Source organism: Phyllobates terribilis, unplaced genomic scaffold (genome assembly GCF_046119375.1).
Source record: "Phyllobates terribilis strain yellow unplaced genomic scaffold, ASM4611937v1 Scaffold_5__5_contigs__length_657084704, whole genome shotgun sequence".
NCBI lineage: Eukaryota > Metazoa > Chordata > Amphibia > Anura > Dendrobatidae > Phyllobates > Phyllobates terribilis.
This window is the reverse complement of record NW_027362765.1, coordinates 227,997,748-228,012,298: the sequence shown is the minus strand read 5'-3', so window position 1 is coordinate 228,012,298 and position 14,551 is coordinate 227,997,748. Positions and strand designations below refer to the sequence as shown.

General features: G+C 40.7%; 1 protein-coding gene across 1 annotated transcript in view; it reads right to left on the bottom strand.

The window, feature by feature from the left end:
- LOC141272794 (protein-glutamine gamma-glutamyltransferase 5-like) overlaps positions 1 to 14,551 on the bottom strand; it is a 103,499-nt gene that overhangs the window by 55,116 nt on the left and 33,832 nt on the right. Inside the window, exon 4 of the mRNA XM_073683862.1 lies at positions 2,492 to 2,610. Coding sequence (XP_073539963.1) covers positions 2,492 to 2,610 — 119 coding nt within the window. The remainder of the gene's footprint in view (positions 1 to 2,491; positions 2,611 to 14,551) is intronic.

Sequence of the window (14,551 nt, the reverse complement as noted above, 5' to 3'; positions counted from 1 at the left end):
GTCATGCACAGGTAAGCTTCTCATACACATGAATCATGATGCATCTTGCCAAAAAAGGAGGGTGACTAAACATTCTTTCGACCAAATTAATTATAATGTTATACAAATGTAGAGACTATATAATATATTAGGCTGTATAAATGACAATCCTCTATTTTTTTTAATTTATTGCATCTTATTCATTCTCTCTTATGGTAAAAAAATAAAATGAGTGTAAATATATGGGTGTGAACAATGACATAAATCTTTATGACATACTGTAGTTATTTGGGTTGAGTATTTTGTCTACAGACAACCAGTTAGACGATTAGAACAAAATGTTTTAGTTTAGTATATAGTTTAGGTGTTAACATTTAAGCAATGTATTGTTTGTATGTAGAGATGAGTGGATCATTTTGCAAAACGTGTCCATTGCCAGGTTAGTGCTCTATGAACATGGACGGGAGTTGCGTGAACTTCCTGAGTTTTTGGGTTCCCTGGCACAGCGTTTAATTTGCCAGACAGACATGACGTTATCTGTGTGGCATACAGGTTAAGTCTCGCCATCCCGGGGCAAATCATATGGAAAGGTAAATAAATTAATGTAGCTCATGTCTACGGCCACAGATCACAAGGAATATTCAGAAAATTCCTTAGAGCGGTTTTCAATTACTTTATAAAAAATTATCTAGAGTAGGCAATGTTCTAAAATAAGGAAATGACCATTAACCCCTTCACGACCTTTGACGTACATGTACATCAAAAGTCATGTCCCTGCCTTTAATGTGGGGTCGCATGCCGATTCCTCATCTCTACCGGCAGATTATGGCTGATTTAATCAGCTATTATGTGCCTTCAACAGCCATGAGTGCATCTGTTAACATGCTAAATCTCTAAAAGCGGCATTTAATACGTGCCGGAAGGGAGTGCGTAATTCCACACTCCAATTGGCGTGCCTGTGATATGATTCTGGGGCACTGATGAGTTGCCATGATAACTGGGAGTCTGCTGAAGACCTTCATGATTGTCATTACGATCCTCCTGTGAAAGCCTGTGTTTAGCTGGGGTTGATAGGAGATCGTGATTTTCTCTATACATAGCAGTTTTGATGCACTGCTGTGTATAGCACAAGCAATCATGTGATCACAGCTTTAAGTCCCCTATGAGGACTATTAAATACAGAAAATAGTGAAGAAAAGTTTTAAAAATATGAAAAAATAATAGAAGCACAAAAGCTAAAATCATCCCCCTTCTGCCCCATTAAAAATAAAATAATTTAAAAAATACACATATTTGGCATTGCTGCATTCCTAAAAGTCCAATCTATCAAAATATAAAATAAGTTAATCTGATCTGTGAACGGCATAACAAAAAAAATCTAAACGACAGAATTACCTTTTTTACCAATTAAAAGCAATAAGAGGCGATGAAAATATTTTATCTATCCCAAAATTATATCAGTGCAAACACCAGCTCATGGTGCAAAAAATAAGCCCTCACACGGCCCCATATCCTGAAAAATGAAAACGTTACGGGTCTCAGAAAATGGCTACAAAAGAAACTTTTTTTTTTTTTTTTTACTAATTTCTGAATTTTCTTTCACCACTTAAATAAAAAAACTATACATTTTTTGCAACTTCGTACTCGTACTGACTTGGGGAATCAGATTACCAGGTCAGTTTTACCATATAGTGAAAATGGTAAATTAAAAAAACAACTTCAACTCACTTGGATTTTTTGAATCAGTGATAGGCTTCAGCCGCCATGTACAGTACATGGTGGACAGAATCTTATCAATGTAGAACCAATAGGGACCACCACAGTATCAGCGCTAAAGTTGTGGGAATTTGATGAATAAGTAATGATTCTTTATTTTAGAAGCCTCCTTACTCTTAGACAAAAATTTTTAAATCCTTTAAATTCCTTTTTTTGTAATACTCTCAATTTGAAGCAAAATCTTAAAAACCAACATTTTTCCGTATAATTTGGAAACAATTTTTATACTCTTTGATAGATTAATTAGTTGAGAACTCTACTTTAAGAGATAGATATTAGCCATGACAACAAAACTGGGGCTACAAAATAAGTAATTATGAAAATAAATTGAAGTTTAAAATGATTGTGAGACCTGGGACTTCTGGTCTTAAAATTTGGAAATGGCAACGACACATAAGGATATTATCCTGACACACATAAAAAACAACATGCTGACAGAAATCATGCAGACTGGTCTTGGGTTGATTTTACCTGGTTATTTATCTATTGTTGGACCAAGGATAACCTGCTGATTAGGCCCAGACCTTTTCACCCAGAGGGGCTGAAGATCTATGATTTATTCAAATATGTCACAATTCCATGGACGTTGGTAAGGAGACCATGACAATTATCACCCAGGAAATTCAGACCATTCTCAATTAGTCCCTGCTTCACAGACAGATACATCTGACTTTCAAACATTCCATTTCCAATCGCTATCGCTGTTAATACAAATGTAATGATGATGGCACGATACCTGTCCAAAGTTCCAGGGTGTGGTGAGAATAAAGTCTTTGCTTCCTTGATATAATAAGCCATATTCATTCATCACATATTCCTGTCTCAAATCTTCAGCTTCAAGAAAGACATCATCACCTGGGAAAAAAAAGAAATCCGGAGTTGGATACATTATACATACATAGATTATAAGGAAGTTATATAAGTGTGCATCTAATCAAACTGAAGAATTATCAGTATATTGCATTCAAAATAGTTACTTCCTACTTCTAAAAACTGATATACCTAAAATTTCCTTTGTTGATTATTAAAGGGTTTGAAAACAGGAACCAATCCCATGATACATGCTTAAAAGAGCCACATGTGAATGGAATCATGGTCAAACGTGCAGCACACCTCCGCTGCATTTCAAAGCGCATTAACCAAGCGCAGTGTTCGTCCTCGGTAAGAATTAAAGGAATGGAGGTGAACAAGATCAATTACCTCTTGAGAGCTCCAGTTCTCATGATTGATGGGAGTCCCATCAATCATACCCTGCGCTCTGCAGTGTCTATGAAGGATGGCATGCTGGATGGCAGCGCTCAGCTGCGATGCAGCCTGTCATCTCAATGCCATCCCAGCGTGGGAGAATTCTCCTGCTCAAGCGCTGAGCGCAGGAGAATTCTCCCACGCTGTCAGTGACGTGCATGAGGTGAGCTGAGTTCATTGGACATGAACTCGGCTCATCTGGATGCCGTCACAGCCAGACACTGAGGAGCGCAAACATGCCTGAGCTTCTCAGTGTCTGCGGCATGGCAAGCTGGATGGCAGCTTTCGGCTGCGATCCAGCCTGTCATGTGAATGTAGAAGAGCTGGAGCCGTCCTGGGAACCATGGAAAGGTAAGGATGAGGTTGGTTTATTATTTTATTTTTATTGTAGGAGATCGTTGGCTTCAGCTGGAATGGGCATGATGGTAAGTATGGTTTAATTTAGAACATTAAAGAATTGTGTGTTTATTTCAATTAAAGGACTTTATTCTGGGTGTTTGTGTTTTTTTTAACTTTGACTATGGGGTTAGCAATGGGGGTGTCTTATAGACGCCTCTCCATTACTAACCTGGGCTTCATGTCAGCTGGCATTATAAGCTGACATCAAACCCAGCCCTATTACCCCACTGCCACCGCTACAGGGCAGTGGGAAGAGCGAGGCTAAGTGCCAGAATTGGCGCATCCTATGGAAGCGCCATTTCTGGGGCAGCTGACGGCTGGTGTTTCTAGCCTGGGAGGGGGCCAATTTTCATGGCATCCTTCCTGGGCTATTAATATCAGCCCCCAGTTGTCTGCCTAGCCTTTGCTAGCTATTAAAATAGGGGGGACCCCACGTCATTTTTGGGGGGGGTCCCCCATTTTAATAGCTGGTAAAGGCTAGGTATTTAGCTGGGGGCTTATATTAGTAGCCTGGGAAGCTCTATGGGTATTACCCCCTTCCCAGACTTCAAACATCTGCCCCAGCCGTCTGCTTAACCTCCGCTAGAGACTAAAATTACGGGGGAACCCTACGCCAATTTTTTTTTTAATAAATCCTTTATTTTAACACTAAATGACAAGTACAGTAACCAACACTGTCACTGTACTTATTATATATGTGACTGACATGTTTCTATCTAATCTATGTGTGATGCTCTATTCTTTCTGTTCTAAATTGTCGGGTACCGATGTATGCCGCTGATGAATTGCCGGCCGGCTTTTTTAAAGAGACAAAAACACTATTTTTTTTTTAAGAAATCCTTTATTTTAACACTAAATAAGTACAGTAACCAACACTGTCACTGTACTTATTATATATGTGACTGACATGTTTCTATCTATCTAATCTATGTGTGATGCTCTATTCTTTCTGTTCTAAATTGTCGGGTACCGGTGTATGCCGCTGATGAATTGCCGGCCAGCTTTTTTAAAGAGACGGGTGCATGAAAATCGGAGGGCACTAGTGTGTTCCAAGTGCCCTGCTATGTTTTTCATGCACCCTCCTATATACCCTGCCTGCCTGTCTGCCTATATATTCTGCCTGCCTGACGTTTAATTGAGCACCGTTCCCATCGATTTGGGCAATTTTTGACCTTCTGCAGACCGCCGGGGGGGACCACCAGAAAAATGCTCGAGTTTCCCATAGACTTACATTGGGCTCGTTGCTCGGGTCGAGCACCCGAGTATTCCAATGTGCTCGACCCAAGCTTCGAGCACCCGAGCATTTTAGTGCTCGCTCATCACTATATATTACCATTCATTGTATAAACCTAAATGTTATGTTTCAATTTCATTTACAGGAGATCTACTTTCATCTCTTCAAGCTCAGTTTATAGCCAGTCTCTATCCGTTTATCAGTTCACCAAGCTAATAACCTTCTTATGGCAGTATAAATATAAAGTGCATTTTATAGTGCTGAGCTTCTACATAATAGTTCTCTGTGCTAGTCACTCCGCACCATATTATTTCAGCTAAATGTGTAGCTTAATACACTCAATACTGAAAGCTAAATTCCTATATTACTTTGCCTTCTTTTTATATAGGGATTTTCTCTTTTTTAATCCTAACAGATACTTTATTTATTTATCCCCTATTCCAGAGTGTAGTGTCGGCGCCTCTGCCTCCTGCCCGGCAGAGATGCCGATCCCCTCACCGCCATGGCTACGGTCCGGCATCCTCCGCTCCTCCTTTCTCGCTGCATCTTATGGCGCGTGCTCCCTACCTTTTAAAGGGGCCGCGCACGCCGTCCTAAAATGTCCCCGACCAATGGCCAGAGGAGTTCTGTTATTTAAGGCACCTCCTCCAAAATGGAGGTGCCTGTGCAAAGTTGTTGTTTGTGCTCTTACACTTGCTTCAGCCCTCAGGTTCCAGTGCTGCCCGCCAGCTTGTCTATCAGCCGTGCCCACCAGCTTGTCTATCAGCTGTGCTCACCAGCCTGCTTATCAGCCGTGCCCGCCAGCCTGTCTATCAGCCGTGCCCGCCAGCCTGTCTATCAGCCGTGTCTGCCAGCCTGTCTATCAGCCATGACCACCTGTCTGTCTTCCTGCGCTGCCTGCTGTCAGCCTGTCGTGTTCATCTGCCAGCCCATCTGCCGTGTCTGTCTGCTTCAGCTGTCAGTCCCGTGGGAGTTGCCTGCTCTCACACAAAGTCGGTCCCAGAGTGGCACCTGGTTCACCTGCCCGGTCCCTCCTTGGCTCACGGAGTCGACTAAGCCACCGTATAGACAGGGTCCGGGTAGGCTCTTAGTTACGCCCCTCTGGTCCCTCCTTGTACCACGGCACAGTGTTCCACCATCCGGACCCATAACACAGAGATACACTATATTGTACTATTTCCCTTGCTGCCTATTGTTTAGACATTATTATCTTCAATCTCCATTACACCTTCATGGTTTCATTATCATCTTTATTCGCCATTGACATCAGCTGTTCCCTAGAGCACACCATGGCAGGACGTTCTCTTGGCTTCCTGCTCGTGTCAACACATTAAAGTATGTGGCGCCACAGACACACCGATTATTTATAGACTCGGCCACTCTTCCTCCATGACATGAAATCCAGCCTCTATCTCATTGGTCCGGACCAGCCAAATATCAAATAATAGAGCAAGTTGTGGTCCCTAGGAGAGGTGGTAATATTAAAAAGATTCTCCTCCGTAGAGAGGCATATTGGACACACACGTTAAACACATTATCCCCTAATGGTTTGAATAAAGACTATAAAATTAACCGCATTATGTGAGATCAACTGTTCTGTTTTCCTCCTTTCTCATTACGGCTTTGTTTGTACTTTTTTATTTTTTCAGATGTCCCTTGTACATTGATCCATTATTGATTAATTTCTCTACATGGAGTTGTCTGTGGAACAAGTGGATTTGAATTGATTAAAAAATTGATCATAAATCGATTTGGAATATTTAAAAAAATAAAAAAAAATAATAAAACAAAATTAAAAACAATAAAAATATCTAAATATATATTTTTTGTATTGATTTAAAATAACAGAATTGGTCTTTTCATGTATCCACAGTATATCCGGTTCATTTCCATTCAGAGAATAGATGGATTTTTATAGTGGGACATATTTTTCACATTTTTTGATTTTGTTATGTATTTGTTTCTAAAGCATGACTTATTATATGGTATATATAGCATATAATTCTTATAGTATTAAATTTGTCATATTTTTTGTAGTATAAATCATATATAATTATACATTCATTCTATTATACGGTTTATTTCACATGTTTAGCATATATGATGTAATTTCCTTGATGTGACCCTACAGGTGCATCTCACTAAATTAGACTATCATCAAAAAGTTAATTTATTTCAGTTCTTCAATACAAAAAGTGAAACTCATATTATATAGAGTCATTACAAACAGAGTGATCTATTTCAAGTGTTTATTTCTGTTAATGTTGATGATTATGGCTTACAGCCAATGAAAACACAAAAGTCATTATCTCAGTAAATTAGAATACAACAGCTTGAAAAATTATTTTAAAATCCGAAATGTTGGCCTTCTGAAATGTATGTTCAGTAAATGCACTCAATACTTGGTCGGGGCTCCTTTTGCACTACTGAGGTGTTATGGAAGCCCAGGTTGCTTTGATAACAACCCGTTGGGTCTGGTGTCTCTCATCTTCCTCTTGACAATATCCCATAGATTCTCTATGGGGTTAAGGTCAGGCGAGTTTGCTGGCCAATCAAGCACAGTGATACTTTTGTTTTTAAACCAGGTATTGGTACTTTTGGCAGTGTGGAGAGGTGCCAAGTCCTGTGGAGAATGAAATTTCCATCTCCAAAAAGCTTGTCGGCAGAGGGAAGCATGAAGTGCTCTAAAAATTCCTGGTAGACGGCTGCGCTGACTTTGGTCTTGATAAAACACAGTGGACCTACACCGGCAGATGACATGGCTCCCCAAACCATCACTGATTGTGGAAACTTCACACTAGATCTCAAGCAGCTTGGATTGTGTGCTTCTCCACTCTTCCTCCAGACTCTGGGATCTTGATTTCCAAATAAAAACTGGAACTCTGGGACCTTGTGGAGTGTGTCAATGACTGCCTTCTGGACATCTGTCAAGTCAGCAGTCTTCCCCATGATTGTGGAGCCTACTGAAACAGACTAAGGGACCTTTTTAAACGTTTAGGAAACCTTTGCAGGTGTTTTTTGTTAATTATTTTAATTTACTGAGATAATGACTTTTGTGGTTTCATTGGCTGTAAGCCATAATCATCAACATTAACAGAAATAAACACTTGAAATAGATCACTCTGTTTGTAATGACTCTATATAATATATGAGTTTCACTTTTTGTATTGAAGAACTGAAATAAATTAACTTTTTGATGATATTCTAATATAGTGAGATGCACCTGTATATAAGCATATCTTTGTATTTTGACTGCATTATTGATAAAAGCCTGGGAGGGACTGAAACACCTAATTGGATTTTTATGCACTGAATTGAATTAAACAGCAATTATTCAACACGTGAGTGCCGGGACCTTTTTCTCTATTTCCATCACTTTTTGAAGACTGTAAAGGCCCCTTATAAGTGTTGGCTAAATCCACAGATATTGGTGGGATCAGTTGACCATTTGAAGTGTATATGGGCCTCCTGATTCTTCTCCAACAACATCTGAAGGATTAGACAATTGAAATTTTCAGGCAAGGTAACATACTGACAGAGATAGCTGGCATTACCATTTTAGCCTCAGTCATTTGAAAAACTTGGGGAATTGGTAAAAAAAAGCAAAAATAATGTCCAACAGCCTTGTGTATGTGCAGCTTAAGGCCACGTTCACACTATCAGTATTTGATGAATATTTTACATCAGTATTTGTAAGCCAAAACCAGGAGTGGGTGATAAATACAGAAGTGGTGACGTGTTTCTATTATACTTTTACTCTGATTCTTCGACTCCTGGTTTTGGCTTATAAATACTGATGTAAAATACTGACCAAATACTGAACGTGTGAACGTGTGCATGTGGCCTAATATTGTATATACTTTGTATTTGAACTTTTTCATTTCATATTAAACACAAACAACCCGCTTCACTATTTATATAGACAATACATGAAAGAATAGTATTTTTCCAATATGGTACCGTCAGGGAAGTTTTTAAAATATAAAATCAGCGACAAGAAATATATACTTACTGAGGCTGAATTGAAATATACATGAGACATTCCCTTTAATGCCACTTTGTGCTTACTGCCTATGACTTTTGTACAAGAGAACGCAGAATAATGACAATGAACTTAAACGGCAAACTGGAATGTATCCAAATTCCTGCCTCACCCCTTTCCCTTCATACGGAGTTTGTCTTGGGTCACATCCAAGATATGCAATAATTTTAAAATATTCAAAGGGAAAAAATGTGCCAAGTATCATTTTATATAGCATTTATTAACACAAGGAATAGATTTCCTATCCGCCTTTCTTTTGTGATTTCAGTAGTAATATCACCTGATTTGTAGTGTGATTACGGTCTTTGGTTTACCATAATTCTGCAATATATATGTAACTGTTCATGAAAGATATATACTTGAAGTCAATGACCAAGGATGTGAATATGGGCTGAAAAAATGAAATAATCTACATTTGATTGAATAAAATGAACTTTGGGGTGGTGGATAAATAATAACATTACTGCACGTTTTCCTCGATCCATGGCAAATATGTATGTAGTTAGAGTTAACAGTGAAATGGAGATATCAGTGTTTTGTAAGAATGGTTTACAAACTCTGAATTGGGTCATAAGCTAGGATCTGTTGTTTGGAAGCTGGACACAATTGTAGTAGATTTTTTTATTGGAAAATACAGATGCTTCTCATAAAATTAGAATACCATCAAAAAGTTAATTTATTTCAGTTCTTCAATACAAAAAGTGAAACTCCTGTATTATATAGAGTCATTACAAACAGAGTGATCTATTTCAAGTGTTTATTTCTGTTAATGTTGATGATTATGGCTTACAGCCAATGAAAACAAAAAACTCATTATCTCAGTAAATTAGAATACTTTATAACAACAGCTTGAAAAATGATTTTAAAATCCGAAATGTTGGCCTACTGAAATGTATGTTCAGCAAATGCACTCAATACTTGGTCGGGGCTCCTTTTGCATCAATTACTGCATCAATGCGGCGTGGCATGGAGGCGATCAGCCTGTGGCACTGCTGAGGTGTTATGGAAGCCCAGGTTGCTTTGATAGCAGCCTTCAGCTCATCTGCATTGTTGGGTCTGGTGTCTGTCATCTTCCTCTTAACAATACCCCATAGATTCTCTATGGGGTTAAGGTCAGGCGAGTTTGCTGGCCAATCAAGCACAGTGATACTGTTGTTTATAAACCAGGTATTGGTACTTTTGGCCGTGTGGACAGGTGCCAAGTCCTGCTGGAGAATGAAATTTCCATCTCCAGAAAGCTTGTTGGCAGAGGGAAGAATGAAGAGCTCTAAAATGTCCTGGTAGATGGCTGTGCTGACTTTGGTCTTGATAAAACACAGTGGACCTACACCAGCTGATGACATGACTCCCCAAACCATCACTGATTGTGGAAACTTCACACTAGACCTCAAGCAGCTTGGATTGTGTGCCTCTCCACTCTTCCTCCAGACTCTGGGACCTTGATTTCCAAATTAAAATTGGAACTCTGGGACATTGTGGAGTGCGTCAATGACTGCCTTCAAGACATCTGTAAAGTCAGCAGTCTTCCCCATGATTGTGGAGCCTACTGAAACATACTAAAGGACCTTTTTAAACACTTAGGAAGCCTTTGCAGGTGTTTTTTGTTAATTATTTTAATTTAGAGATAATGACGTGTGTGTTTTCATTGGCTGTAAGCCATAATCATCAACATTAACAGAAATAAACACTTGAAATAGATCACTCTGTTTGTAATGACTCTATATAATATATGAGTTTCACTTTTTGGATTGAAGAACAGAAATAAATTAACTTTGTGATGATATTCTAATTTAGTGAGATGCACGTGTACATTGTGAAAACTATTGCTTGGTGTGTGATAGACAATGTACATGTGAGAAGATCTGCATGGTTGAATCTGTGATCTCATGTCACAGAAGTCATCCAGAATAAAAGTGCTCTCCAAGAAATCTATACACCTTTAACCCCTTAATAACATCTGACGTACTAATACGCGTCTGTGCCCTGGGACTTAAGAGCCAGACCCGTATTAGTACGTCATCGCGATCGCGCGCGCACACAGGCTATGCGGGCGCGATCGCCGCCGGGTGTCAGCTGATTGTCACAGCTGACACCCGGTACTATGTGCAGGGAGCGGTCCTGCACCGCTCCCAGCACATTAACCCCTGCGATGCTGCGATCGAAGTCGATCGCAGCCGATCTCAGCATTGCGGGGGCAAGGGGAGGTGATCGCAGATACTCACCTCCTCTTCCGGCTTCCAGCGCTGTCTGCAAAGGCTTCCCGGGTGTTGCCATGACGACCCGATGTCGTCATGACAACATCCGGGTCACCAGACAGCAGGAAGATTGTTTGGACATGCGCAGTGCATCTCCAAACAATCTTCTCACTGTGCAGCGCTGATAGCCTGTATGACACAGGGATGGTGCTGCATTCCTGTGCCATGCAGGCGATCAGAGAAAAAAAAGTGAAAGTCCCATAGTGGGACAAAGTAATAAAGTATAAAAACTGTCAGTAAGTGAAAAAAAAAAAAAAAAATTGCAAAAATATAAAAAAAAATAAAATAAAATAATCCACCAAAAATAAAAATATAATGTACCCATCAATAAATATTATTATAAAAAAAAAAAAAAAAAACAATAAAAGTACACATATTTGGTATCGCAGCGTCCGGAACAACCTGACCTATAAAACTGTCCCACTAGTTAACCCCTTCAGTGAACACGGTAAAAAAAAAAAACGAAGCAAAAAACAATGCTTTATCACCATACCGCCAAATAAAAAATGGAATAACACGCGATCAAAAAGACGAATATAAATAAAAATGGTACCGCTGAAAACATTATCTCGTTCTGCAAAAAACAAGCTGACATACAGCTCCATCAGCCGAAAAATAAAAAAGTTATAGCTCTCAGAATAAAGCTATGCTAAAAAATATTTTTTTCTATAAAATTGCTTTTATTATGTAAAAGTGCAAAACATAAAAAAACGATATAAATGTGGTACCGCTGTAAACGTACTGACCCGAAGAATAAAGCTGCCTTATCACTTTTACCACACGCGGAACAGAATAAAAAAAAAACAAACAATTCCTGAATTGTTGGTTTTTGTTTATTCTGCCTCCCAAAAATCGGAATAGAAAGCGATCAAAAAATGTCACGTGCCTGAAAATGGCACCAATAACAACGTCAACTCATCCCACAAAAAACAAGCAGTCAAATGACTGTCTGCCAAAATCTGGAAAAATTATAGCTTTCAAAATATGGCGATGCAAAAACTAGATTTTACAAAAAATGCGTCTTTTTGTGTGTGACAGCTGTCAGTCATAAAAACCCCATATGATTCTGGTATTGCTGTAATCACACCGACCCGAAGAATAAAGTCGTCTAATCACTTATACCGCACGAGGAACGGCGTCAAAAATAAACTCTTGGGTTAGGATTGGGCTAGGGTTAGGGCTGGGTTTGGGGTTAGGGTTGTGCTAGGGCTAGGGTTGTGCTAGGGTTAGGGTTGTGCTAGGGTTAGGGTTGTGCTACGGTTAGGGTTGTGCTACGGTTAGGGTAGTGCTACGGTTAGGGTTGTGCTACGGTTAGGGCTGGGGTTAGGGTTGTGATGGGGTTGGGATTTTTTTCAAAAGTAAGAAAAAAGATGACGATATGGCGACTAGTGTTGAGCGCAAGTGCTCGCTGCTTGAGTTTGCATCGGGTGCTCTGGTATGCATTGAGTATCGTGGGCATTTGAGTGACATGCTCGAGTCTCTGCCCCATATGCTTCGTGGCCAAAAAAACTTTACGGGGATTGCCTGCCATGCACGAGCGATTCCCGCATGTTTTTTTTTGGGTGTCTAATAACCGTGAAACATGCGGAGCAGGGACTCGAGCATGTCACTCGAGCACACGCTGTACATGGTGCATACCTGAGTACCCGATGCAAACTCAAGTAGCGAGCACTTGCGCTCAAGACTAATGACAACTTATTCAATATGATGACCTAATGTAAACAAATTCTGTGTCGTACCTCTGGGTTCAAAATGTTCACTATACACCTTAATAAAATCCTTGAGGGGTATAGTTTCCAAAATGGGGTCACTTGTGGGGGAGCTCCACTGTTTAGGCACATCACGGGCTCTCCAAACGCGACATGGTGTCCGCTAACAAATTGAATGGAAAATCGGCTCAAATTGTTAGCGGACGCCATGTTGCGTTTGGAGAGCTACTGCGTGCTCAAACATTGGAGCTCCCCCACAAGTGACCCCATTTTGGAAACTAGACCCCCCAAGGCACCTATCTAGATGCATAGTGAGCACTTGGAACCCCCAGGTGCTTCACAAATTGATTCGTAAAAATGTAAAAGTGAAAAAAAAAACACTTTTTCATATATTATGAATCAATTTGTGAAACACCTGGGGGTTCCAAGTGCTCACTATGCATCTAGATAGGTGCCTTGGGGGGTCTAGTTTCCAAAATGGGGTCACTTGTGGGGGAGCTCCAATGTTTGGGCACACAGGGACTCTCCAAATGCAACATGGTATCCGCTAACAAATTGTCGGCTCAAATTGTTAGCGGACATCATGTTGGGTTTGGAGAGCCCCTGTGTGGCCAAACATTGGAGCTCCCCCACAAGTGACCCCATTTTGGAAACTAGACACCCCAATGCACCTATCTAGATGCATAGTGAGCACTTGGAACTCCCAGGTGCTTCACAAATTGATTCGTAAAAATGAAAAAGTGTTTTTTTTTTCACTTTTTCATTTTTACGAATCAATTTGTGAAGCACCTGGGGGTTCCAAGTGCTCACTATGCATCTAGATAGGTGCCTTTAGGTGTCTAGTTTCCAAAATGTGGTCACTTGTGGGGGAGATCCAAAGTTTGGGCACACAGGGGCTCTCCAAATGCAACTTGGTGTCCGCTAACAATTTGAGCCGATTTTCCATTCAATTTGTTAGCGGATACCATGTTGCATTTGGAGAGTCCCTGTGGGCCCAAACATTGGATTTCTCCCACAAGTGACCCCATTTTGGAAACTAGACCCCTAAAGGCACCTATCTAGACAGCTCCAGATTAAAAATTTTCTATAATGACATAGATGCATAAATGCTAAAATTTTGTCTGTCTGCACCTGTCACTAGAGGATGGCTAGGAACTTACTGCATAACATTTTATGTTTTATTACCAGTTCCATGTATTCATAAGGATCATCCGGTGTGGTTTGAGATCAGTGTGTGTGGAATGGAGGAAGAAGTAGCAGTCTGTAACATACCTGGCGGCGTCCTTGCATGGTGGTCCATCTCCCACTGTGCAAGAGCGCGCACTTGATCTCCAGTCCAGAATGTCTCTCTGGCTTCCCTCCATGCTGTCTGTTTGTGTCTGTTTCTGCTGCTTAAGGGCGGCGCCCGATCACTTCCTACTTTTTGTACCTGCTGTGGGTCACACCCCTTGTGCGTCCTCAGCCTATTGCTGTCTGTCACCTGGTATATAGCTCAGCTGCTCCCATCTATTCCTGCCTGAGCATAGTGTTTCTTTCAGTGTGTGCTTGCACTCTGAAGGTGCCAGGTCCCGTTCTGTGTTCTCTTGTCTGCCTATCCTGGAGGCTGTATTTCCAGGCCTGTCTGAACACGCTCCTAGCCTGTTCCTCCTGCCTTCTAGGGGCCGATTACCTAGACCTGTTCCTGTATCTTGTCTGACCTGTCTGAACACGCTCCTAGCCTGTTCCTCCTGCCTTCTAGGGGCCGATTACCTAGACCTGTTCCTGTATCTTGTCTGACCTGTCTGAACACGCTCCTAGCCTGTTCCTCTCGCCTTCTAGGGGCTGATTACCTAGACCCGCTCCTGTATCTTGTCTGTCCTGTCTGAACACGCTCCTTGCCTGTTCGTCCTGCCTCTCTGGGGGCCGTATTCCC